Here is a 27,917-nt window from a genome sequence, read left to right as displayed (position 1 = left end):
CTCCATGTGGAGGATTATGTTTTCATCTGGGATTACAGATGGTAATATTACGATCGGGGCACTGGCTTGGATCTTAATGGCAATGGGTTAATACTCAGGACTTAACTCTATTTAAAAGCCTTTCACCGAGCCGCGTCCAGTACGCATTCAGAGTTGCATCAATTGGGAACATCATTTCCATTGCACATAGAGTTTCATTCAAGAGGTACTGAATGGGTTCTCCATCACTTACAGGAAGTACTTTTGTGTAACTTTCTGTACTGTTTTACATTTGGTCTAGTTTTCAGTAGGGGACACTTTCCCTTTTTTTATTATTATTTTCCATGATGGCAGCTGCTGAACTGGACTCAAAATCAGAAGCTACCGACACTGTGCCGGTAAGAACTGACATTCATATGCTTGTAAATTTGTGTACATTATACCAGTTTGTTTTGGTGCCTTATATTCTTGACTGCTTCTTATTGTATATTTCTTTTAGGTACAATATTTGTGTGCAGAATGGTATTTAATTCTGGTCAAGTATTTTATCAAGATTTGTCAGCAATGTAATATACTATGATTGATTACATTTTAATATTACGATCATGTTTTACATGAGTTCCAGGACTTTTACTGTGATGTGGAGAGAGTGAAAAGATTAGCTTTTAGGACAACAAGGAGAACTCTGTCTATGAGTTGTGATCATTCACACTATTTGCTTTTCCTTGTGACGGATGTTCAACAGGAAGCGCCAGAACATGAGCAGATCCTCAACATAATGAGTTACGCACAGCGTGGACGAATGGACGAACAGCGTTGCTCCTTAAATCCTGTTAAAACTGGACAAATCAAAACTACGCCTGCAGGTTGGGACAGCAGATCTGCACTGAATGTGTCCTGTTGTAGAATGATTGTTGATTGTTTCCCTACCTGCTCCCCACAGGTTCAAACTATGGGCAACACCTTGATGACACACTGCGGGTGTCACTGCCGGGGTTTAACTACCAGGTAGACTACAGGTTGGAAAGGGCTCAGTGCATGCACCTGCACAGGTGGCATGGTGAATAAATGAGTCCTAATGACGACTTGTTTTCTCAGGAACCAGGGAGTAATAACCATCACGGCTCTGCACCTCAGATTTCTGTGACAGAGTGTACTCCTGATACACACAGGAAGCTTCTGGTGGTACCACACAACCAAGGACAGGTCTGTTCTGTCCTTCTGTGTCACTCTGGTTGCTTTAATAATTAAAGGTTTCTTAATCTCACTGTGTTTTATGCAATAGGATGAATTACCTGATGAACAACAGAAGTTCATGAATATGATCAGCCATGCCCAGCGTGGACGCATGGACGACCAGAGCTGTTCCTTGGATCCCAGCAAGAGTGCTCCCTGCACACCCAAACCCAAAGACAGGAAGTCTGCTGCAAGTGCATCAAACACAGGTGAAAATTAAAACATAAAGTCTCTGTAAACATTTTCAGAAGTTTGTTGCAATTCTTGCAACTGCCTCTTACTAACCATTTCTTCCTAATTGTCTGTTTTCACATTCACTGTTTTTCTCATTGTCATCTTCACAGGTCCAGATTCTGAATTGTTCTTCAACCTCTTGGCCAACACTCAGAACCAACGGCTCGACGACCAGCGAGTGTCTCTTCCATCATTACCAGGATCAAAGAAGGAAAATGACACGTCTACTGCAGGAGGAGATTCAGGCTACTTGTGTTACATGGTCTCTAAAGTCCAGGTTAGCACTTTCCTTTTTCAAAGAACAAAATATTTAGTAACACTTTTTACTGGTCTGCAAATTTCATGGTAATTAGGTGATAATTAGCAAGTAACCTATTTGAAATTTCTTTGGAATTACTGCCAAATTACCCCAATATTTACCTCAAAATTGATTAAAATTACTTTATTATAAACATTATTTAATAATTATGTGCCGCTAATTCCCAATAGCTGGAAATTTATTTAATACATTTCCAGGAAAAAAATACAAAGTTAATTGATATGCTTTATTTCCATGTCTGCTGATAAATAGATAATATTTAGCAAATAACTTATTTGAAATTGCAAAAAAAAAAAACTCCCTGAATCATTACGTTAGCTACCAGGTTACATTTGTGTAGACAATAAGTCACACAATGGTGAGATTTGTGTCTGATCAGAAGCGTCTTTTATTAGTTTTGTCTTTCCACCTCTGATGAAAAGAAGCGCACAGCCGCTTCTCAAGCCTAAGGGCCCTATTTTAACCATGATATGCTATTTTAGCATATAATTATTAAATAATGTTTATAATAAAGTAATTTTTGATAAATTTTGGGGTAAATAGTGGGGTCATTTGGCAGTCATTTCAAAGAAATTTAAAGAAATTACTTTCTAATTATCACCTAATTACCATGAAATTTGCGGACCTGTAAAATTAAATGTTACCAAAAGAAATTAAAAACAGGAATTATTAAGAAAGAAATCAGTTTAGGCTACATATGATGCTCTCTGTATGTGAAGGTTGATTATAGTTGTGGTGCTAACTTTTATTTCGGTTTTGTTAATATTGTCGATTGTCAAGAGTGTGATATTTGAATGTATTCTCCTGTCTTTTTGTGTCGACCCCACGAAGTAAAGTAAAGGCTAAGAAGTCAGAGTCTTACAAGAAGCCAATAATTTGCTCAATTCTCTGTGAAACTTTATGTGTCATTGATCCTCCTGATCAAAAATGCTGAGAAATGCTGGTCTAATTCATTTTCAGGGTACCAGAATGGACGAGCAAAGATGCTCACTACCTCAACTCAAAACCCCAACGCCCCAGCCTACACCACTAAAGGATACGATTACGTCTCCGTCTAGTTCAGGCCCTCCACGTTCAGCCTCATTCAGCCCCGCCTCATACATAGAACGACCAAAGACTAAAGATAAAGCACCTCAAAAACAGGTATATGCTCAAGTCACTGCTATCAGGAGGTCAATTATTTTAAAACAAGGAGGTCTTAGATCTGCAATTTGAACGCCCGTTTGTTTTTGCATGTAATTTATATTCCAGATTATTTATTTACTGACCTTAATATGTACTGTACACTTTTTACACCATGTAGGCCTTGACTGATGCTGAAGAGGACGATTTATTTTCCTTAATGAGTCATTTCCAGCGTGGGCACATGGATGAACAGCGATGTGTCTTAAATGCCAGTCCCAAGTCCACGCCCAAACACAAGCCCAGTCAGAGCACCGAGCCCAAAGGTTAGATTACAAACATGTTTGCCTATTCTTGCATTTAATGTTATTTTGTTAATGTTTAATTTTACGATGATAACTGAATTGCTCTTTCATGTTCTGATTAGGACTGTCAAAGTTAACGTGATAATAACGCGTTAACGCAAATTTGTTTTAATGCCACTAATTTCTTTAATGCATTCATGCTACTTGCATTTTTTAGGTTGTAGCGGGCTCAGTTTTAAAGCTGAGTGAAGATACTGGTATTATATGAAACTAGAAAACCTAATGAATCCATCGGAACCAACCATGTCATACTAGCTTGTTGCAAAGGAGGTTAAATAACGCTCCAAACTTACACTCAATTTTGGTGAGGAAAAACTGTCATGACCATGTTTAAAGGGGTCCCTTGACCTCTGACCTCAAGATATGTGAATGAAAATGGGTTCTATGGGTACCCACAAGTCTCCCCTTTACAGACATGCCCACTTTATGATAATCACATGCAGTTTTGGGCAAGTTATAGTCGAGTCAGCACACTGACAGCTGTTGTTGCCTGTTGGGCTGCAGTTTGCCATGTTATGATTTGAGCATATTTTTTATGCTAAATGCAGCACCTGTGAGGGTTTCTGGACAATATTTGTCATTGTTTTGTGTAAGTAATTGATTTCCAATAATACATATATACATACATTTGCATAAAGTCAGCATATTTGCCAAATCCCATGTTGATAAGAGTATTAAATACTTGACAAATCTCCCTTTAAGGTACATTTTGAACAGATAAAAAATGTGTGATTAATTTGCAATTAATCACAATTAACTATGGACAATCATGCGATTAATCTTGATTACATATATTGATCGAATGACAGTCCTAGTTATAATGTAATAATTGTTTACATATTTGAACGTAAAACTAAATTATGTCTTATTTTTTTACCACCCCAGGTCCAGATTCTGAAAAGTTCTTCAACATGCTGGCGAACTCTCAGGGCCGACGGCTTGACGACCAGCGAGTGTCTCTTCCTACGTTGCCAGGGATACAGAACGGTGGTACCACGGCGACATCAACTGCTGCAGAGAAGGATGCAAGCTACTTGTGTTACATGGTCTCCAAAGTCCAGGTTGGCCCTCATACATAGCATGATGTAAAAACCATTTAATCCACAAAGTCTTCACACATTTATTTTTAACAGTACATCCAACATTACAACAATGAATCTTATTTTCCTCCTGCAGGGCTCAAGGATGGATGAACAGAGATGTTCTGCACCCCAAATCTTACAAAATACGGGTACCCCATATGTTCAACGCAAAGATCATCCCATTGATAAACCTCCCCAAAGGCGTTCCTCCTTAAACCAGGACAAACCTGACCAGGAGAAGCAGGTGAGACGTCATGCTGCACAATACGCAGCCTACTCTCCTGTAATGCTATATTATTTTAAGATAAGCTCATCCTCCACAAAAAAACTGTGGTTGTTTCATTTTGTCCTCAAGTTGTTTGCGAGTTGTCCCACTTCTCATTGCTTTTCTTTCTTTAAATATTTATCAGGAGGTATCTCAGGCTGAACAGGAGCAGTTCTTTAAAATGATAAGTCATGCACAAGGAGGACGTATGGAGGGGCAACGTTGCTCTTTACAACCCAGCAGGAGTACACCTGCCACACCCAAACACAATGGAGGTGCTTTAAATAACGTACCCACAGGTCAGAAAACAAACACAGACAGGGCAGGATCAAGTATGTGTTTTCTATCTCCGAGACGTCATGGAAATAACTCTTTGACTTCTCCTTAACAGCTGCAGACGCCGATGCATTCTTTAAAATCATGGCCTCTGGTCAGGGAGGACGGCTAGACGATCAGCGTGTTGCACTTCCTACCCTGCCAGGGATAAGAGGGAACTCTGAAAGAAAAGAAAATGGTGGAAATGCAAAGGCTGGAATCACAGTAAGTTACACAACATTTAAATTATTGGTGGTACGAACATAGGGAATATTGCCAAGTATTGCTAAATTTAGGTCCTTGTTATTTTTACACTCTTTTCACGCTCCCACAAAGGGAATGGTGTGAAGGACACAATGCATGTCTGTCAGTGTGCAGGCGTTTTCTTGTGTCTATAACTCAACAACTATTCATGACAGAAATGGCGTTCAAGTTCCCCCTCAAGAATAGCGGAGCTGAAAAAGAGCTTTTTTTATGGTTCTCAGTTCTAGATATGGAGCGTATTTGTATCATCTGTATTTTATCTAAAGAAGAAAAGTATGTTTACACGGAAATATTTGCTTAATAAATCACAGCTGTTATAGCAGATAACTTGACAGCTCAACTTCATTCATTCTTTATTTGGATCCCCACTGGCTTCCACGGAGTGGTTGCTAGTCTTCTTGAGGTCTACACAAAAACATTAACAATAAAAACAATTTAAAATCAAACAGTGTCAATAAAACAGGAAAAGACAAAACAAGTGAAATATAAGGATCAGAAAATAAGTAAAATAGCTCTACATATAAAACAAAAAACAAAAACTGCCTTTTGTTTTGATTTTTCTTCTGCAAGGCTTCTCCACCACACATCACTGTGGCTGAAAGTACCCCAACACCATCCAGGAAGGACTGCTCCAGACCAACCTCTCAACCCCAAACGGTTCCTGCATCATCTGGCTCCCCCAGAGCTCTACCCAAATCTGCTTCATTTACCCCCGACACAGAACATCAGAAGAAGCAAAGTTCCCCAGCACAGGTAAAGTGTTCACTTCAAATACAACATTGTTTTGATCTCATTAGGAGAGTTTTTAACGCAGCAAATTTTTTGAGTAAATGTGAACGTTCCCGAATATTTTTACTATCATTTCCTTATATTATCTTTAATAGGTAAACAAGCCATTTTGAAGAGATAAACGTTTGATAAATCACAACTTCATTTTATGCATGTTATTGAAAACATATACACATGTTAAATACTTTATAAATGAGACTAAATAAATGCATTTAGGTGGAGTTAACAGGCTCTCGTTTTTTTCCTCTCATCAGTAAAACAAACAGAATGTACGTTAGCCTTTCATATTAGATTTAATGTTATAGAGTGCTGCAGGAATGAGTCTTAAAACACTGAACTGAGTTCGCATTTTAGCACTTCCGATCCCTCGTCTGGAAGTCAATGGGTTTTTAGTTGGATGAAATAAGGTCTGTGGTTAACGCAAGCGGAAGAGATTTTAACGTTTTGTTCTACGATATAAAATACGTCGGGAAATATCCCTCTCCTGAATTTTGAAGCCTTTATGCGTCTTTAAAAATGCGGTTGCTAACAAATGGCTAAATGAGACTACTAATCGTCATCATGCCGGCTCGTCCACCTTTACAGCATCGTTGTATATGCTCGCGCTCATGCGACCGTGCTGTAGTTCGTTTACAGCCTAATGTTAGCTTTTTGCTTCTGGTGATTGCATTCAGACTTCAAAAATCATAAAGGTGGTGTTCATTTGTGGAGATTATCTTGCTGAAAAAAGCACGTAAGTATCATAAATGTTTGTTTGCCACAGAGCTTATTTTCTGAAATAATCCAAAACCCAATGGAAAAAATCCCATTGGATTTTTGTCGAGGGAACCAGGGCGATGCTAACTTCCTGGTTGGCCTACAAAAATATGTCATCCCTGCGGCACTCTATAAGTGGGCTACAATTATCAGAACAAAACGAACACTCGGGCTCCTTCATGGCTCAAAGGTGTACTGCAGATATAAAAGTTAAATAAAACACTATAAATAAATAAAGACTATTTGGCGACCCTAAAAAAAAATCCCATGCGACCCACATCAATAGACTGCATGCACTTACCAAAGTGCCGTCACCTGATTCGACTGCTATCAGGCCATTAAAAAGGCGTCATCAGTCACTAGGAGCACCGTAGATGTGGGTCATTAGGGGCCTACTGCGTTGTAAAAGTGAAACTTCAAAGCAACACGTTCTAACACATTGTAAAACTAAATGAAACGTCACGTTTTGAACACAAACAAAAAGGATTCTTTAGGTTTAGGCAACAAAATTGCAACTTCTTTAGATTTAGGCATCAAAAACACACAGTTAAGTTTAGGGAAAAACATTGTGTTTTTCCGTTAAAATAATTACGTCACACGGGATATGACCTCCAGTCTCCTGGGTTAAAGTCCTGTGTTTTGTGTCCCATCCATTGTCCCCGTCCTCCACCCACACTGTCTATACTACAGCGGCTGACTTCCGCTTCTGCTCCTGAATGAACAAAACAACTAAACAAGAGTCTCTTTGTATAGAACAATGACACGCTATTTCTTCACAGGTGACAGTGAGGGTGTCCATGAGCTTCACACCAGAGCAGGTAAGCTGTGCCGCAGCTTGTGTTGATTTTGAGCTAATGGGCCTTCATCCATGCTTATCTGACTCTCATCTGTCAAAGGCACAGAAGAATACCGACCAACCATGTACATTCCCAGAAGTCTTCCTCACTCTAGGAGCCCCTGGAGAAAACCTCGTGATCCCTCTGGGCGCAGCACCTGGCAGACCCCTGTCCTTTAACTTAAACCTTGTCCCAAAAGAAGACGCGAAGTCCAAGCAATGCTCTCCGAGCCATGCGAGTCCCAGAAAAGACCACTCAAGGTCGTCGTCTCCCAACCCACATGAACAGGAGAGCGCGACCAGCCCCATCAGTCCGGATGAAGACTGCTTCTCTCTGATTGAGAAGGTTCACACGGCCCAGCTGCAGAAGGGAGCGGCCCAAGGAGGACAAAAAGGGAAAGGGGATCCTGGAAAGGAGAGGGAAAAGGCAGAGCATGGGAAGGGAAAGGGGGTTGGAAAGAAAGATAAGAAGGATGGTGGCCATAAACAATAGTCAAGTATGCTACATTGTGAATTATCTATTGTGGAAAACAATAGAGATGAAATGTGAAGTGTCAGTAATTGGCTTGGAAATGTTTATAAAATTGTATCTGTAATTTTCATATGCCCACACTAATTAGAAGCTCTTGCTGTAGTAGCCTACAACTCATTCTGTTTTTATTTTCAGGTTATTTTTTGAGGCATTTTATTGTATTTTTCTTCTTTACTGGTTAAATGTTACATATACACATTTTGTTTTGAGCATAGTGGTACGGTAAGAACTCATTGCTTTGCTTTTTCAAATGTTAATGCAATGTATACAGTTAAAGATAATACTGTTTTTAGCATCAGAATCAGCTTTAACGGCCAAGTATAAGTGTGAACACATACAAAGAATTTGAGTCTGGTATTTTTGCTGCTCTCAATGTACATGCATAGAAATATACATACGGCTAAAAATGCTTTTACTTGCTTATCCAAACAGAGAAATTGTAGGTAGGTTGGAAATGAAAACCCAATACTCTAGCAAACTCTAAAAAAAAGAAATACAACAATAAAAACAGAAATACCTAAATCAAACCTTCATGTCTGCTCCTGATTGGTTGAACCACATCGCTAAGCCCCGCCCCTAGGGGGGCCACTGTCCAATTCTACGTTAGCAACCGTAACTAGGCGCAGCAGGAGGCCTGTTAAGAGTAGTGTCTAGAAGGTAACCCGTAAATTGCGAAATCTGACGCGAGATCTGCAAAACCTCTCGCGAGACTCGTTTCCCGACCTATACTAACCTTAACCATCTCGCGAGAGTTTCCCAAACTTGCGGGTTCCCTTCTCGACACTACCTGTCAAGCTTTCAGCGGTATGTGTGGAACCTGCAACTCCAACAGCATCTCAGAGGGGTTTGTTGTATTTTTCCGTTTTCCGAAGCCAAAAACACCAGAAGACTGATGTCGGATATGAACTAAACCGTGTGAAAGACCTCACTCACAGCTGAATCCATCAAATATCAACAAAAACTCCTTTGTTTGCTTCAAGGTAAGAGACGCTAGTAACGCTAGCCCACATTCGCTAGCTTTAAACTTAATGGAAGAGCGGGATAATTTAGTTAAGTCAAGTCAAACTTTATTCATTTTCATTCATTTAAAAACAACCGCAGTTGACCAAAGTGCTGAACGTGTACTAAAAATGAATACAAAGCAAACAACATTAAAGACAGACGCCGTTTTGACATGCCAGGTGCATAAACTTGACATGCCTAGCAACAGTAACCTAGCAACGGTAACCTAGCAACAGTTGCCAAGGGTGGAGGGGCTTAGCAATTAATTCACTACAACAACATCAGGCATTGTTTTTTTAAGAAATCATTGGTGCATCTCAACTATGATGAAAAAGAAGTGTAACATTTTGAAATTGCAGTAATATTATGAGCAATAATTTGCCAGTTTGGTCTTCATATTAACACACAGGGTTCCAATACAGTTTCATGTAACTAAGATAAGATAAGATCAGATATTCCTTTATTAGTCCCGCAGTGGGGAAATGTGCAGTGTACAGCAGCAAAGGGGATAGTGCAAAAAAACAAGATGCATCAGCTAACACAGTAAAAAAAAGAGCTAAACAAAGTGTAACAAAATATGAACCATTTAAATAGAAGGAAGTATAAAAATAGGAGCAGTATATACAGTATTAACAATAACAGACTATTAACAAAATTGCACAAGTGGAAAATGATATTGCACAGTGAGAATGAAATGAAATTCCACCTGAAAATAGGTTCAGGTTATTTTCAGTTTTTGGTGTGTAAGTGGTCTACTGGGAGCAGTGCTTCAGTGATTCACTACAACAACATCAGGCATTGTTTTCAAGAAATCATTGGTGCATCTCAACTATGATGAAAAAGAAGTGTAACATTTGAAATTGCAGTAATATTATGAGCAATTTTGGTCTTCATATTAACACACAGGGTTCCAATACAGTTTCATGTAACTAGATAGATAGATAGATAGATAGATAGTAACTTTATTGATCCCGAGGGAAATTCAATTTTCCAGCATCACAGTTCCATATTGCAAAACATGTTAGTAAAAAGGCAGTAAAAAAGTTAGTAGTGCAAAGTACAAAGTACAAGAAAATATACCAGATATAAAAATACAAGGAGATGAAGAAAACTGTGAAAACTGAATATAGTGCAGGGTAACAACTGTCATACACGACTATTAAAAATGTGAATTTAGTGCAGAAGAGACTGTTAAAAATGAATATAGTGCAGGGTAACTCCAGTAGCTTAGTCTATGAAAGTGCACTGTGTGCATTATTATATATTATATATAGCTGTTGATATCTATGCTAATTTGAGGTAAAGTGAAGAATTTAAGCCATGGCAAGTTCATTTTCATGATAGAAAAGTCATATTGGGCTCTAATTGAAGCTTATGAATTTGGAAATATTTCTATATACAAGTGATGCAGTGATATTCACCATAAACTGCTGGTAAATAATATGTTTTGTCAATTTGTCAAGCAGTAAGCAGTAATTTTTTTTTGTCTTTTTGGGATGTTGTAGGTGATATTTTTTAAAATAGAATGGCAGCAAGCCCCATAATCTTATTTTGCTACTTTCCCCTTTGTTTCAGTATACTCCCTGCCAGATTTCATACTTGTATGACTATTTATGCAATTGTAGTACATTAATATTTATAATTTCGCCAGAAACGACGATGAACGATGACTTGTGATGGCCCAATGTATAGGCTAATGTATAGGGTTGGACCTGGCTGCTGGCCTATAGGTTATCTAAGGTTGAATATGACAAACAAGAAGTAAAAAAAGGAAATGGAACACTTGAGACATGTTTAACATTTATTGAATATTACTACTTGCAGTATACCTGACTAATGGTCTAATCAGGCAGGGTAATTGGAAACATGTGTAGTTGTACAGAGCCTGTAATTTACAAAAAAAAAAGTAGTGGAGTAAAAAGTACAATATTTGATTCTGAAATGAAGAGTAGTAGAAGTAGAAAGTAGCATAAAATGGAAATACTCAGGTGCAGTACTTGAGTAAATGTAGGCTTCTTAGTTACTCTCCACCTCCGGAATCAAGGAGCAATTATGGTCGTTTTTAGTGAAATTAAATTTACCTGGTAGGTCAGCTCATTCACTCTTCTCTCATATTTGGCCAGAAACGTCCCAAAAAAGGGGTTTTGGCCCCCATGAGACCAAACGACGTATTAGGGGTTCTCGTTATCATCTTGTGAGGTAGGCTAACAGGAAATTATAGTGAAAAAAGGAATCAGAAAACATCCCAAGGGCTGGACCTAGCTCCCGGCCTACAGAATATCTAAGGTTGAATATGACAAACAATAAGTAAAAAAAGGAAATGGAACACTTGAGACATGTTTAACATTTATTGAAGATTTACAGAAGAAAATTATCAGTGGCTCATATTATATGAACTCTGTTAAAAGCTGGATCTTGTGTCTCACTCAGCAGAGTCACCCTGAAAGTAAGAGAGAGAGAATTAGTAGTTGTAGGCACTGATCGTAGGAATGTATTATCGTATGAATACAATAACATTCACTATGTATTGATGGAAAAAGGCAAGCAATGCAACATTTTATAGAATGATAAAACTAGAGTTAAAGCTTGGATAGTCTTACAGCAAGATCTTGATCTGTTATCGCAATATGGCTTATGGATTAGCACACTGCAACTGGTCAGTAATTTCAGAGGTCATTTTATATATATATATATATATATATATACTTATTGTACATCTGTATTTAACATTGGAATGTAAAAATCATGGATATATAGATGAAGTATATGCATATGGTTAATACAGGACACTGTCAAAGAGAGGAAAAAGTTACCTTCCCAGTATCACGGCTCTTGACTCTCAGCTTGTTGACCTGGGACTCAGCGATGTCAGCGCGCTCCTGAGCTTCCTCCAGCTCATGCTGGACCTTTCTCAGCCTGGACATGTGAGTGTTTGCCTGCTCCTCCTGTGAAGTGTAATTTAGTTGTTAATGTTGACATCATTATTAGTTCCACTACATGATTGGTCATATAAATGTAGTTGACTTACAGCCTCCTCAGACTGTCTCTTGTAAGCTTTGACTTTGAGCTGCAGCTTGTCCACCAGGTCCTGAAGTCTGGTCACGTTCTTCTTGTCCTCCTCAGTCTGTACAGATAAAGAAATGTCACTTATGGACTGTTGAAGCAGAATTAACTAGTTTTAGAAGTATTTAGATGTTTTACTTAAGTATAAGTAGTAATACCACAGTGTAAGAAGACTCTGTTACAATTAGAAGTCCTGTATTCAAAATATTACTTAGTAAAACTAGGCCTACACACAAGTATTATCAGAAAAATATCCAAAGTAATTTTACTGCAGGTCCATCCATCTGTGTTCTTTTCTGGGTTTTTTTACAAATGGAAACAACCACTCAGCCGTTAGCAAAAAAAGCAGTGATGAAGGTTACCAAAGTAAGCTAATCAATAGGCCCTTTTTACAGCAGCCATTTTGACATGTCATTGTTGGGTAAACCCAGATGTAATTGATCAAATTAATTATGGTCCCATTCTATTTAATGTGTCACAGCCATTCCAATGAGCCAGCACGCACAATACCAGAGCCCTGGCTTACCCAAATGTAACAGGGCCATAATTAATGTTATTAATTACACCTGTGTTTACACTGCAATGACATGTCAAAATGGCTGTTGTGAAAAGGGCATTTGGAAATAACTGAAAGGGTTAGTTTGAATTTTCTGAAAAGGGGTTGTATGTATACTCCCACGTTCTGCGAGGTAAAATTACAGAATTGCCTCGCCGTCAGACAGCCCTTTCCAACGGGGAACTGAAGCCGTTGCATCGCCGTCTTCAAAGCCACCAGACTACGCTCACAAAAACAGTAATTTTACCTCGCAGAACATGGGAGTTGCTGATCTACCGCTGTATCGACCGGTCAGTTTTGTGTTATTGTGTGACTTAAGGATCCGAACTAACATGGCATCCACAGCAGAACATTTAGTGTTCCAGTGTGGACCTTTTTAATGTAATATTATTAAATATTTATGATGTATTTTAGTATACGCAGAATTGTAAGCCTAATGTTGTAACATTAGCTAGTCAAGATGGAGCAAAAGCTAACTACTTATTATACTGTTTGGCAGTTTTATCAAGAATAATGCATCATATTTTATAAAGGTACAATATAATTTGTATGTAAAATCGTAAAGGCTCTCCACATCTGTAGTCCACCCACACAGGTGTGTTCACTTATGTTGCCTAATTAGTGCTGTGCTTGATTGACATCGTCCTCAACCTTTGTTGTACCTGTTGGGGCGGGGCAATTTACCCAGTTATAATTGGGTAACTAGATGGGTTTAGTTGGGTTCCCAGCGTAGCTCCACCCTACTTATACCTGACTAGTTGTCTAATCAGGCAGGGTAATTGGAAACACATGTGTGGGTGTACAGAGCCTGTACTTTGCAAAAAAAATGTAGTGGAGTAAAAAGTACAATATTTGCCTCTGAAATGTAGTTGAGTAGAAGTATAAAGTATCATAAAATGGAAATACTCAAGTACAGAACTTGAGTAAATGCAGGCTACATAGTTATTTTCCACTACTGGAATCAAGGAGTAATTATTGTCGTTTTTAGTGAAATTAAGTTTACCTGGTAGGTCAGCTCCTTCACCCTCCTCTCATATTTGCGGACACCTTTTACAGCATCAGCTCCACGTCGCTGCTCGCCTTCAATTTCACCTTCCAGCTCACGCACCTGAAATGTGATGATATAGATAATAAATAAATGAAGTTCTGTTCAAGGATGTGAGTGCAGAGAAAGAAAGGCAGACTTTATTTGATGCATTTAAAGCGTTCTTCAACCGATCTGTGAGCATTTACAGTATACAGTATACAGTTCGTACCCTGGACTCCAGTTTCTGGAGCTGCTTCTTGCCACCCTTCATGGCGAGATTCTCCGCCTCATCCAGGCGGTGCTGCAGGTCCTTGACTGTGACCTCCAGGTTCTTCTTCATCCTCTCCAGGTGAGCACTGGTGTCCTGCTCCTTCTTCAGCTCCTCGGCCATCATGGCAGCCTGAAATGATAAATGGTCTCTTAATTCTTTCATAATCTATAATAAACTTAACATTATCAGTGCATGGAAGTAGACAAAAACATATAGGTGAGTTAAAGATGTAAACTCACATCAGTGATAGCCTTTTTGGCTTTCTCCTCAGCATTTCTTGCTTCCTGAACTGAATCATCCACCTCACCCTGAACCTGGACAAGGTCAGTTTCCAGCTTCTTCTTGGTGTTCAGAAGACTGGTGTTCTGAATATTAAAAAGAGTCACATTTAATTTGATGTTTATAATGCAATTTCAGAATACTAGTTTCTTGTGAATTATTGAAAACAAACCTGAGAGTGAAGCAGTCCGACACGCTCACTGGCATCAATCAATTCCTGCTCAGCCACCTTGCGTCCTCTCTCTGTCTGCTCCAGAGCGGCTCTCAGCTCATCAATCTCAGCCAGCATCAGACCATTTCTGCGCTCCACCATGGCAACCTGCTCCTTCATGTCTTCCTGTCCTCTGATGGCATCGTCAAGGTGCAGTTGGGCATCCTGGAAACATAAAAATTAAAGGGACTGTATGTAATTTTTTTACAAGTATAAACATTTTTGTTTATAAAATTCCTATTGGACAGATAAGTTTACATTACTGCCAAGCATGTGAAATATATAGTGATATTGTGGTTTTAGCTGTCAATCACGTTCAGTCTTGTGTGTGTCGCCTCACTGTTTTGACCGATGCTTGTGCTCTCCCTACGTAGTGCGAGCACAAGCACGAGCAACAGGACCCTGACTGTTGTTGACTCAATGGCCACAGGTGTCGCTGTTAACAAGCAATTTCTGATTCTTACATTAAGTCCCTTTAAGAGTTAATCTTATCTTTCTTTAATCTCAAACATCCTTTTTTCATTCAGCATTCAAAGAAATCTCACCTTGAGCTGTGCCTGGACATTCCTCAGTTGTTTCTGGGCCTCAGCGGACTGCCTGTTGGCATGGCTCAGCTGAATCTCCATCTCATTCAGGTCTCCCTCCATCTTCTTCTTGACTCTCAGGGCATCATTCCTGCTCCTGACCTCAGCATCCAAAGTGCTCTGCATGGAGTCAGTCACCCTCTGGCTGTTCCTCTTGATCTGCTCCATCTCCTCATCCTTCTCTGCCATCTTCCTGTCAACCTCACCTTTGATCTGGTTGAGCTCAAGCTGAACACGGATAATCTTGGACTCCTCGTGCTCCAGTGTACCCTGCAAGAAAAGTCAGCAAAGTATAGCTATGTCATTATAACAAAACATATTTGAAACTAATGGCAAAGGGCACCATTAAATTAATTGTTGCCATAGCAAACAAGTGAAATATAAAAGATGATACCTCTGCTTCCTCCAGGGCAGTCTGGATTTCAACCTTCTCACTTTCTACAGCCTTCTTGGCTTTTTCCAGCTCATGGATGCTTTTTCCAGTCTCGCCAATCTGTTCAGTCAGGTCTGAGATTTCCTCTACAGAGAAAATACAAACATAGACTCTAGACTCTTCACAACTAGTAATAAATAATTATTTGCCTTTAATGTAGATATTTGCTGACGTACGTTGCAGGTTCTTGTTCTCTCTCTTCAAGGTCTCCAAATGATCAAGAGCCTCCTCATAAGAGTTCTTCATCTTGAACAGTTCAGTGCTGAGAGAACGAGCCTCCTTCTGGGCTCCTTCCAGCTCTGACTGGCTCTCCTCATACTTCTGCTTCCATTCTGACAGAACCTGGAATTATATAGATTCATTATATTATTATATAGGTATGTGCTTCTTGTGATAAAACAGTTTTTTGATTACCAGTTTAACCATTTACCTTGTCAAAGTTCCTCTGCTTCTTGTCAAGATTGGCAGCCATAGCATTAGCTCTCTCCACATCAATCATGAGGTCCTCCACCTCACCCTGCAACCTCTGCTTGGTCTTCTCCAGAGAGGCACACTTGGAGTTCACAGCCTCAATAGATTCCTCTGCATCCTGCAGGCGCTGGGCAAGCTTTTTCCTGTAGTGAAGTAGTGAATTTAATTTTGCTAAAATATCTAAAGTGGTAAAATATTGAATTGAAAAAGTAGAAAGGTTAATTGGACAAATAGATAGCAAAAAATGGATCTATCTATAGTAGAAAGGTTTTATATACTTGGCCTCCTCCAGCTCCTCAGTGCGTTGGATAGCATCAGTCTCATATTTGGATCTCCACTGAGCCACCTCGCTGTTGGCCTTGGACATTCCTCGCTGCAGCTCAGCCTTGGCCTCCTGCTCCTCCTCAAACTGCTCTCTGAGCAGATCACAGTCATGGCGAGCTGACTGAACAGCATGAGCAAGAGCGTTCTTGGCCTATAAAGTCATCATAAGAAGCATGGAAGTCTTAACAATAATGTTAACATACTGTAGTACATACACAGAACATCTTTTCTTAAACCCAATTTCCCAGTGGTTTCATTTTGTAACAGAATTTTTTAATTTATTTTTTAATCAGACCAGTGCTGTCTGACGTATCTAATCCAGTTTACAATAAGTAAGTGCTGTGTCTTTATTTGTCCAGTCAAACCAGGCGTGCCTGAGATATCGCTGGAATATCATACCTGATAAATAGACAGACAGCCCAAGCACACATTGCTTTATAAAGTGGACAATACAAATATAAGACACTGTACCTTCACTTCCTCCTCAATGTGTCTCTTGAGCTCTTCAATCTGCTGGGTGTAAGCCTGTTTGCCTCTGGTCAGCTGGGAAATAAGAGCTTCCTTCTCCTCCATCTGGCGAGTAAACTCACCTGAACATATAACAGTAAGAAAAAGATTTGGATGGCTTCTTTCTATACAAATCACAGTGTATGTAAACAAACAAATCATTTTGGAATGTTGGAATAGATCATATCTAAACTTAAAAGAGGCACCAATTAATATAGTATTACATATCTTTTGAATACACACCGTTCTCTGTTTGCAGTCTGGCCCTCTGTGCACTGAAGTCATTTAGCTGGCGAACGTTCTCGTCATTTTTACTCTTGAGTTCACTCAATTGGTCCTCAAGTGTTCGGCACATTTTCTCCAGATTGGCCTGTAATTGGCATGTAATTTACATGACTCAAATGCAGTGAACATGGAACTTACTGATCAGATATTGTGCATTTACTCTCCACTTTCATTATTTGGATATTTGCTGAAATCGCGCATACCTTTGCTTTGGCAACAGACTCCATGTTGCTGGAGAGGTCATCGATCTCCATCTTGTACTCGCTCTTCTCCTTCTCCAGCTTCTGCTTGACACGCTGGAGGTTGTCGATCTGCTCTCCCAGCTCTGCAACGCTGTCGGCCTGCTTCTTACGGAGGGCTGCTGCGGTTGCTTCATGCTGCAGGGTTGATTCTTCAAGATCCCGCCGCAGCTTCTGGAACTCAATCTCGCGCTTCTTGTTCATCTCGATCTGAGCGGATGTTGCTCCACCAGCTTCCTCGAGCCTCTCGCTGATCTCCTCAAGCTCCCTGGAGAGGTCAGCCCTCTGCTTCTCTACCTTAGCCCGAGCAGCCCTCTCGGCTTCAATCTCTTCCTCCAGCTCCTCAATACGAGCCTAGATTTGACGATGGTAATATCAAGAAGTTGTTTGAATGTTGTTTTTGATTCACTGAGTGTAATATTCACGTCAGATATGTTACCTGGAGTTCCTTGATCTTCTTCTGAAGCTGAGAACCAAGAGACTGTTCATCCTCAATCTTGCTGAGGAGCTGGGTGGTCTCAAAGTCCTTCCTGGAAGTGGAGAAGAAAAACATTTTTTGTTGTTATAGTTGACTGAGGATCATTATGTTGCATCATGACAACATTAAAAATAACAAAAATCTTACTTCTTGAGTTTCTCATCAGATTGCTGCTTGTCATTCTCCAGATCCATTATGGATTCCTGGGCCAGTTTCAGATCTCCCTCAAACTTCCTCTTGGCTCTCTCAAGGTCCATGCGGAGCTTCTTCTCTTGCTCCAGTGATCCCTCAAGCTTTTGAAATAAAAAAGTTTTGTATTTATGGGACATCAATCTCAAGACTCTACTTTATACTTAAATATCTTTAATAGTAATGCTTTCTTACATCGTCCACTTGCTGTTCCAGCTTTGTCTTGGCCTTGGTCAGAGTGTTGACTTTGTCTTCCTCTGCCTGGAGATCATCAAGTGTTTGCTGGTGGGCCTCTTGGAGGGCTTTCTTCTCCTTGGTTAACTTGGCAATTGTCTCATCTTGAGATGCCATCTCCTCTGTCAGATTTTTCACCTTTAAAAGGAAGAACGGTATATACATTTTTGTATACCAAACCTTGTATACTACTTTGTATCAATGTATGTTACAATTTATGTGAACCTTGTTTTCTGTGGCATGTTTCTCCTTCTCCACTTTAGCCAAAGTGAGCTCCAAGTCGTCAATGTCTTTCTTCAGCTCAGAGCATTCATCCTCCAGCTTCCTCTTCTTGGCAGTCAGCTCTGCATTCATTTCCTCTTCATCCTCCAGTCTCTCAGATGTCTCTTTGAGTTTGGCCTCAAGCTGGATCTTGCTCTTAATGAGCCCTTCACACCTTTCCTCAGCATCGGTGAGGTTCTCACCTTCCTATTGTTTGAAATACACATGGTATTATTTTGGGTGAAACATTTCAAAAAGAAAATATTCAGTGGGTTGCTTTGGTAAAGCAAAGCATTTGACTGTTTGACTGAAGAGCTGACTGACATATACTGTAGTTATTTGTTCAACAAATAAAACATGACGTCTGCCTTCCTGTCATATGTCCTCACCTCACCAATCTCTTCAACTCCTCACTCTCCCATGGAATCGTCCCTTCTGCCTTCAAAACTGCTGCTGTCACCCCAATCCTCAAAAAACCCGTTCTTGATCCATCCTGCCTCAACCACTACCAGCCTATCTCAAATCTCCCCTTCCTCTCAGAAACCTTTGAACTCCTTATTGCCTCACAACTCCAAACCCACCTGTACTCCAATAGCCTATTTGAACCCCTCCAGTCCGGTTTTTGCTCACACCACAGCACAGAAACTGCACTTCTGAAAATATTCAATGACATCCTCACCTCTGCTGACACCGGAGCCCTTAACATCCTCATCCTCCTTGACCTGAGTGCAGCCTTCGACACAGTCAACCATAAGATCCTGCTCTCCAGACTTGAAGGCCTCGGTGTCGAAGGCACTGCACTCAGCTGGCTCCAGTCCTACCTCACTAACAGATCACACTTCATCTCCCTACGCAACCACTCCTCTGTCACATCCACAGTCACACCGCAGTCACACCACATTACACCTCTGTCACATCCACAGTCGCACCAGTCACACCATTTCAACCTCGAGTTCCACTGCTATGCCGATGACACCCAGATATACCTCAACATTAAAACCCCTCTCAACCCACCCCTCTCCTACATTGACTCCTGCCTATCTGCAATAAAAGTCTGGATGCATCAAAGTTTTCTCAAACTGAACAAGGACAAAGCTGAACTCAGCAAAACCAAACACCTTACACTCACCATTGATAGCACCACTGTCTCCCCTTCCTCCCAGGTACACAACCTTGGCGTGATCCTCGACCCCCATAACCCCAAATTGTCAAATCTTCCTTCTATCACCTTCACAATATTGCTAAGCTCCGGCCCTCTCTCGCATGGCCTGCTGCTGAACCATTGATTGATGCCTTCATTTCATTGACTACTGCAATTCACTCCCCTATGGCATCAGTGCTCGCTCCATCAATAGACTTCAACTGGTCCAGAATGCATCAGACAGACTTCTAACCCACACCAATACCACACAATATCACCCCAGTCCTAAAAGACCTCCCCTGGCTTCCTGTCTCCCACCGGATCAACTTCAAATTCCTGGTCCTCAGCTATACCCCCCATACCTTGCTGACCTCCTCTCCCTCTACCAACCATCTCTGTCCCTCAGATCCACCTCAGCCTGCCTTCTATCAACACCCAAGTCCAACCTTCGCAGCTTCGGGGACAGAGCCTTCTCCAGCTCCCAGGCTTTGGAACTCGCTCCCCCAAGACATTAGAGACTCAAGAGCCACCACCGCCGCTCAGTGTAAAGCGACTTTGAGTTCTAGAAAAGCGCGATATAAATTAAATGTATTGTTATTATTTTTATTGCCTATGCATTCCACTCACAGATGCTACTTGCAGTTGCAGGTCATTCTTTTCCTGCAGCAGGGAAACCATCTTCTCCTCTAGTTCCTTCTTCTTGGCCAGGGCGGTAGACAGGTCTGATTGCATTTTGCCATAGTTCTCTTTCATCTGTTGCAGCTCCTTCTCAGTCTCAGCACTCTTCAGTAGAGGCTTGATCTTAAAGTACAGATGCATCCATGGCCAGTTCTTCACATTCATGAATGTTCGGATGTTGTATTGGATGGTGAAGACTGCATCTCTAATAAAATAACATAAAAATATTGCTTTTGGTTAACGTCACACTGAAATTTATGTTCAGTTCATTCATTATGTTGTATGATAATCATACCTCCTCTCCATCATCTGAACAAACTCCTTCCTACTGAGGAAACCTCTGCAGAGAGCCTGAGTCATGGTCACCAGTTTAGCCAGTTTGTCATCTCTCAATTCCTCCAAGGCACCCAGCAGACCGGCTTTGAAGAACACCTATGTTATCAAGTGAAGGAAATTAGACATTAGCATGCATGGATAAAACAGGACAACTGCACAAGTGGAAGTCTGTTAATATTGTCTATAAAGATGTACCTTTGTGTGCCCAAACTTGTACTGAGTGTGGTCCACATCAATGGAGCCCAGCAGCTTCTCTGAAGCTTTCTTGTTGTCAATGAACTGTCCCTCAGGGATGACACTGGCATTCAATACTTTATATCTGCAAGGAAATTATGCTGTGATTTAGATATATTTCAACTCTTGGTCTGGCATTCTCCATCACCATACTTTAAGTAAAATCAATTGAATTTGTTATGCATAAAATAAAAATTATTGTCACCTCTGCTTGAAGTCACCATAGAGGATTCTGCTGGGGAAGCCCTTTCTGCAGATTCTGATGCCTTCCAGCACACCGTTACACCTCAGCTGGTGGATGACCAAGTGGTTCTCCATAACACCTGCACATTGTTCAAATTTAAGTCAGTGTAATAAGCATTTGGGCTAGTCTTTTTTCCCCCAAAAAATATAAAACAACAAAACAAAAAAAACAAACCTGGGGTCTTTGATTCATTAGGAATCAGGCAGCGCACAAAATGAGGATGGGTGCTCCTCAAGTTGGTCATCAGCTTGCCCAAGTTCTCCTGTGAGTGCGAAATATTATTATTTAAAACAAAAGTCAACTTCAAGACATGAACAAATCAGCTTAAATTGGATCTTGACTTTTGTGGCTATTAAACATACCCTGAATAGAGCAGACACAGTCTGGAAGGAGCCACCCTTCTTCTTTCCAGCCTTCTTGCCACTACCTTCTGCATTTTGAAACATAGCATCAGCAAACAATTAACTCTTTATTCATTGTTCAGTTTTATTTCCTGACAGAACCCACACACTGTAATTAAATGAGTTACTGAATTGCCACATAGGGGTTACAGGATTAACTTCTTACCCTCAGCTACATTATGAGCTACATACAGCATCGACAACAGTTTGTTTTGAGCTTTCTGGTAGAGCTGAATAACTGAGTCATTCAGGGGGTCCTTGTTCTTGTCCAGCCATCCAGTGATATTGTAATCCACTGTACCAGCATAGTGAACCAGGGAGAAGTGAGCTTCAGCCTTGCCCTTTCCAGGCTTTGGCTTCTCAAAGGCCTTGGTCTTGCCAAGATGCTGCTCATGCAGCTTGTTTTTGAAAGAAGTGTCTGTAGCCTTGGGGAACATGCACTCCTCTTCAAGGATCGAGAAGATTCCCATTGGCTGAAAGGACATTTTGTCATATTAAAAAGAATCAACAATTTAGCATGTATTCAGAAAACAGGATTTCAGTTCTACCAGACAGATTTGTCTTACCTTCTCGATAAGCTCAATGCAGGCAGCCAAGTCCATACCGAAGTCAATGAACTCCCAATCAATGCCTTCTTTCTTGTACTCCTCTTGCTCCAGGACAAACATGTGGTGGTTGAAGAACTGTTGCAGTTTCTCATTGGTGAAGTTGATGCAGAGTTGCTCCAAGCTGTTGTACTACAATATACAGGTAGATAATCAGTTGATTGGGCTTGCAGTGTTTGTACTGTATATCATCACTACTGATATGTTTTTGTTACTCACATCAAAGATCTCAAATCCAGCAATATCCAACACTCCAATGAAGAACTGTCTTGGCTGCTTTGTGTCCAGCATCTCATTGATGCGGATGACCATCCACAAAAACATTTTCTCATAGACGGACTTGCACAGAGCACTGACAGCATTGTTGACCTAGAAGTGAGGATTTTAGTGTGGTAATTTCTTAGAATAATATTTTCATATCAAAATGGAAATATTCCCCAAAAAATTTCAAACATCACATTATTTTTATTACCTGTGGCACGGTCTGACCTTTGGTCACCATCTCATTTCCGACCTTGACTCTTGGGTAGCACAGAGCTTTCAGCATATCGGCTGAGTTCAGGCCCATGAGGTAGGCGATTTTATCAGCCTCTGATTGAAGGAAAACATTTTTTCCATTAATGCACAGAAATGCACAGGATCTAACAAAGCAATTTTACCACTCTGAAGCAAGAATATGAACTGTAACATTACTAAAATCATCACCATTGAAAACACTGCTAAACCGTAGGCCTATGTCATATATATCGTCAGTAGTGAAAGAAGCACTCAGAAAATACTCCACTACAAGGAAAATTCCTGCATTCAAAACCTTACTTAAAGGGACTGTTTGTAACTTTTTACACGTATAAATCTACCGGGTCGGTGTCCCATGCGCGCTCGCATTTTTACTTTAAACTTTTTTTAAATTAAAAAAATTGCAATATATTGTCTTGCTTACAGTATCGCAATATATCTCAAAATATTGAATGGTAACCCCTGTATCATATTGCCAGATTCTTTTTTTTTTTTTTTTTTTAAAGTTATTTTTTTGGGGGCATTTTCCATTTTTATTGACAGGACAGTGGATAGAGTCTTGAAAGGGGGGAGAGAGAGAGTGGATGCGGAAAGGGCCACAGGCCGGATTCGAACCCGGGACGCCGCGGTCAGGACCAAGCCTTAATACATGGACGCCCGCTCTACCAACTGAGCTAACCCAGGCGCCCTCATATTGCCAGATTCTTGCCAATACACAGCCCTACTTGACATAGTAAATGCTTTATCTGTTTTCATGATTGATGCTTGACAAGGCATCTTTACTGCTCTATAAATTATCTTGTGTTGCTCAGAGTGCTGTCTGGCATTCAACAAATATAATCCACTGTTGTAGCAGTGTCATTAAGTTGTGTTGTCACATTTGTAGGATAAGTTTATGCAAAAAAGGTGAAGTGTTTGTATTCATAGTTTACCTGCTGATGTGATATGATGTAATTTGATTATGTAAATTCACACTATTAATACAGTTACCTTCAGTGCCGTCAGGTTCACCCTGCTCCTCGCGCTGCTTCTGCTTGAATTTCATGTTGCCATGATGCATCACAGCTCCAGTCAGCTTGTAGATGCCGATCTTCTCTTCATTCGTGAAGCCCAAGATGTCAATGGCAGTCTGTAATTCATGCACAGCAAATCCTTTTTTTAAAATCAGTTATTTCTGACATTCATCTGCTGTTATTCTACAAATTACTGTCAACTTACATCGGTTGCAATGAACTCCTCTACATCATTAATGCTTTTGACAGTGATTTCACCCTGACTGATCATGTGGTAGTCATAAGGGTTGGTGGTGATCAGAAGGGCCTCTGGAAGAAATTAGAGGAAAAGCATATGAGCACATTCTCCTATTTATTTTCTATTATGTGTTTATTGTGTAGCAACATACCCAGGAGCTCAGGCTTGTGGCCAGTCATCAGCTGATAGAAAATATGGTAGCTCCTCTCAGCCGACAACTGGAAGGTGACACGGGACTTCTCCAGCAGATCTGTGAATAACAAATCAAGGTGAGATTACATTTATTGAATTGGAATTATATTATTATTATTGACAATATATAAAAAAGAAATAGATGACATACATAAATAAATAATATCACCCTAAGGCATCATATCTTTGTACAATATTTGTCAAAAAGATAAAACAATAAATCCCAGGAGCTTACTTCCATTGTGGTCCTTCGGGTGTATGACTGTTAGTGTTTGAGTGTGTATATGAGCATAATAAGTATAAATTAATTAATAAAAACGGGGAGGCAGCAGTACATATTCAGTACAAGGTATACAACCAATAATTAATACACAAATCAATACTCTACAGCATAAAACCATAGGTGCTGTAGGAATGAGTCCTAAAACCAGGAATGATTTAGAATTTTAGCACTTTCGGTTTCCTTGCCTGAAAGTCAATTGTTTTTTAGTTAGATGGCTGAAATAAAGTTTGTGGTTAACACAAGCTGAATAGATTTTAATGTTTTGTTCTACGACATAAAATACATCAATAAATACCTCACCAGTGAATTTTGAAGCTTTTATGTCTTAAAATAGGCGGTTACTAACAAATGGCTAAATGAGACTACTAAATGTCATCTTGTCCGCATTCACAGCATCATTGTGTATACTCATGTTCCTGCAACTGTGGTGTAGTTCGCTTATAGCCTAACGTTAGCTTTTTACATCTGGCGATTTCAATCACACTTCAGAAATCATAAAAGTGGTGTTCATTTATGGAGATTGTCTTGCTGAACAATACGTGTAAGTATTATAAACGTTTGTTTGCCGCAGAGCTAATTTTCTGAAATAATCCAAAACCCAATGGAAAAATCCCATCGTTTTTTTGTTGATACTAACTTCCTGGTTGGCCTACAAAAACACGTCATCCCTGCAGCACTCTATTTATACCTGAATGAGTCAAAATCAGTCAGGCTTAACAAACACGTTTTCCTGATCCTGACACAAATCCCTGAGCATTGCATGAACAACTAAAACAAACAAGATGGGTATTTATGAGCTACTCAAACGATTCAGTAGTTATATTTTAGACCTGCTGCTACTCAGACAACTCTTTAGGGAAGACTTAAAGTTTCCAATTGAGCTAATCAACTTAAAGCTCGCGGTTAACCCATGCCATATAACTGCTGCTGAATATGTTACAGATTGCATGTATGACATCATACAGTGGCAACAATTTTTTTTAATACCCAAGTACAAATTCAAACAAAGTTGAGCAAAACGTAGAGAAAATTACTTACATGTTTCTATATCAGCTGAAGCCAGTTTGCCACTGGTTCCAAAGTGAATTCTGATGAATTTACCCTAAACATATCAGATTTAGGTTAGCTGGATTATTGATATGCAGCTCAAAGAGCTTATGTTTAGTTAATGCTCTTTTAACACTTACAAAACGAGAGGAGTTGTCATTCCTCACAGTCTTGGCATTACCATAGGCCTCCAGCAGAGGGTTGGCTGCAATGATTTGATCTTCCAGTGAACCCTACAAAAAGATATTAAAAAATAGGTTGTATATTGTAAAGAATCCATAAATAGACACTTCTTTGACTATTTTGTCATTATAGGCAACCATTTTTACCTTTATTTTACTTTGCTCAGTCTTCTTAGCAGATCCAGCCACTGCAATTGTTGCAAAGTACTGGATGACACGCTTGGTGTTGACAGTCTTTCCTGCACCGGATTCTCCACTGGGGGGGATTTACAGGATAATCTTTACTTACTTAGCAAGATAGCCATGGAGTTCCTAAAGAATTGACAAGTTGTGTTGTACTCACGTGATAAGGACTGACTGGTTCTCACGATCTGAAATACAAGCGCACTCAAGTTAAACCTATAGTTGAGATACTTCTTTGTCTCCTCCCCTCATATTCTGTAGTAACTTTGACCTTACCAGTGAGCATGAACTGATAGGCATTATCAGAGATGGAGAAGATGTGGGGGGGTGCCTCAATCCTCTTCTTGCCTCTGTATGCGTTAACAACCTGAGTATCGTACACAGGAAGCCACTTGTAGGGGTTCACGACGACGCAGAACAGGCCAGAGTAGGTCTGTAGCACCATAGAGAGAAAGACATTATCGCATTTGATGCACAGGCTCTAAAGTTACAAGCACACTAAATTAAAAGATTGAAGCTTACGTAGATCATCCATGATGTAAAACGCTCTTTGAGGTTATACAGCACAGAAGGCTCATTGAGGTGGGTCATCATGGCCATGTCTTCCATCTTATCGTACTTGGGAGGGTTCATAGCGAAGATTTGATCCTCTTTTACAGTGAGAGTCTGAATAGGTAATAAAATAAAGAACAAAAAAGTACTAAGATAGTCATATAGTTTAATAAAATGTATCTAATTCTCTTTTGCTGAGAGAGTCTGTGAAGTAAAAAAGTAATTTATTAAGATAAGATAATCCTTTATTAGTCCCTCAGCAGGGAAACGCTCTGCGACTAATAAAGGATTTTTTTATCTTAATATATGGATGCACATATTTGCACATATATTATCCAAATGTTTTAGAGAACTGTCACCAGTTGTCTGGGTGATTTGAGCTTCATTGTCTGCATGATTACACTTACCTTTGCTGTCTTTCCTTCATCTGGCAGTGTGTCAACCGTGGCTTTGCCACCCTCTCTTTTGACGACTTTACCCTTGGAATACATGTTATCAGGATCAGTTACGAAGAAGGCTGTTTTGGCATCAAATGGAGCAGTCTGGGCCTCAATCCTCTCCCTCTCAGGCTTCCGGAGGTAAATGGCCGCAGGGCCATAGGCCCCCATCTCTGCGTCTGTGCTCATGATGGCACCTTAAGTGACTGAGATTAAGAAGAAGGTCATACATACTAACTTCCTCTAGTATTTGTTTTAATGAATGTAAGCATGCTGTTGGTAGGCCTATCAGGTGAGGTGACATTGTGGATATCACTCAAAATAATTTACCTCCTTTGGTCCCAACAGAAGATGGAGTCAGGTCTGTTCTTTTTTATCCCTATAAATTAACGATGGAGCATCATTACATAAAGCTATAGAGAAATTGATTTATCTCTAAAATATGCACATATTTTTAAACTATTCACTGGCATCCCATTTGTGTGTAGCACACCCAGTGGAAATAAGTAAAAGATAATCAATGAAATTATTATATGATGTATCTAGGCACTGTAGCAAATGCATAATTGATGAATTACTACTTACACAATACTAATCAATTAAAGCTGTTCTTACCTGAGTTGGAAGCCTACCAGTTATCGACAGAGTCCTGAGCAACCTCTTTTATAGAGGGAAGTCTGTCTCCTCGGTAGGTGTGCCCTGCTCAGTTTGGTCATGCATTCTTGTCATGTTGCAGCTAATCTTGTGACACTGACATTTAGATTGATTGATATTACCTTGTACTCACATTTGTTGCAGTAGGTATTTTTTCCCTGTGTCAAAACCGATCACTGGTCACGTGTTAGTAAAATGATTATCATAATAATAATGTTTACATGAACACATATTTGTTAACATATATAAGATTTTCTAACATATGACTTGCAAGCTACTGCATTATACATCTATAATGCACATGCTTACATTACAGTTTATACATGAATTTAAAGTATAAATGAGCAGGTATGATGTTCTTGGTATTGTTAAATTTAAACTCCTATAGAATATTATATTTTATTGATACAAATGAATGCACTAAAAAGGTTTTAAAATCATAAAACTTACATTAATTCAAATATGTATAAATAT

The 27,917-nt window shown here is 39.8% G+C and overlaps 2 protein-coding genes across 2 annotated transcripts; one reads left to right on the top strand and one right to left on the bottom strand.

Moving 5' to 3' along the window:
• Positions 1-14: 14 nt before the first annotated feature.
• LOC119501852 lies at positions 15-26,997 on the top strand. The gene is made up of 18 exons (XM_037792529.1): positions 15-377; positions 725-845; positions 923-987; positions 1,078-1,185; positions 1,265-1,424; positions 1,560-1,726; positions 2,729-2,911; positions 3,072-3,216; positions 4,141-4,316; positions 4,432-4,581; positions 4,748-4,901; positions 4,994-5,142; positions 5,752-5,934; positions 7,506-7,544; positions 7,623-9,073; positions 11,881-12,019; positions 24,057-24,182; positions 26,852-26,997. The coding sequence occupies exons 1-15, from the start codon at positions 324-326 to the stop codon at positions 8,052-8,054; spliced, it is 2,286 nt and encodes a 761-aa protein (XP_037648457.1). The 5' UTR covers positions 15-323; the 3' UTR covers positions 8,055-9,073; positions 11,881-12,019; positions 24,057-24,182; positions 26,852-26,997.
• On the bottom strand, positions 11,873-27,427 carry LOC119501851 (myosin heavy chain, fast skeletal muscle-like). Its single transcript, XM_037792528.1, has 40 exons — positions 27,405-27,427; positions 27,120-27,168; positions 26,760-26,995; positions 26,323-26,466; positions 26,077-26,233; positions 25,961-25,988; positions 25,765-25,873; positions 25,576-25,668; positions 25,427-25,490; positions 24,065-24,163; positions 23,881-23,984; positions 23,653-23,791; positions 22,619-22,737; positions 22,366-22,515; positions 22,108-22,278; positions 21,708-22,014; positions 21,503-21,570; positions 21,315-21,402; positions 21,102-21,219; positions 20,858-20,981; positions 20,622-20,758; positions 20,276-20,531; positions 18,472-18,714; positions 18,208-18,384; positions 17,971-18,116; positions 17,785-17,875; positions 17,310-17,699; positions 17,065-17,191; positions 16,786-16,904; positions 16,269-16,465; positions 15,950-16,133; positions 15,696-15,861; positions 15,481-15,605; positions 15,048-15,356; positions 14,464-14,667; positions 14,252-14,377; positions 13,971-14,141; positions 13,718-13,822; positions 12,124-12,219; positions 11,873-12,040 (listed from the first exon to the last, which is right to left on the bottom strand). Exons 3-40 carry the CDS (start codon positions 26,976-26,978, stop codon positions 11,888-11,890), a joined length of 5,823 nt encoding a protein of 1,940 aa, XP_037648456.1. The 5' UTR covers positions 26,979-26,995; positions 27,120-27,168; positions 27,405-27,427; the 3' UTR covers positions 11,873-11,887.
• Positions 27,428-27,917: the final 490 nt, after the last annotated feature.

Source organism: Sebastes umbrosus, chromosome 14 (assembly GCF_015220745.1).
Source record: "Sebastes umbrosus isolate fSebUmb1 chromosome 14, fSebUmb1.pri, whole genome shotgun sequence".
NCBI lineage: Eukaryota > Metazoa > Chordata > Actinopteri > Perciformes > Sebastidae > Sebastes > Sebastes umbrosus.
This window is presented reverse-complemented; position numbering and strand designations above follow the sequence as displayed.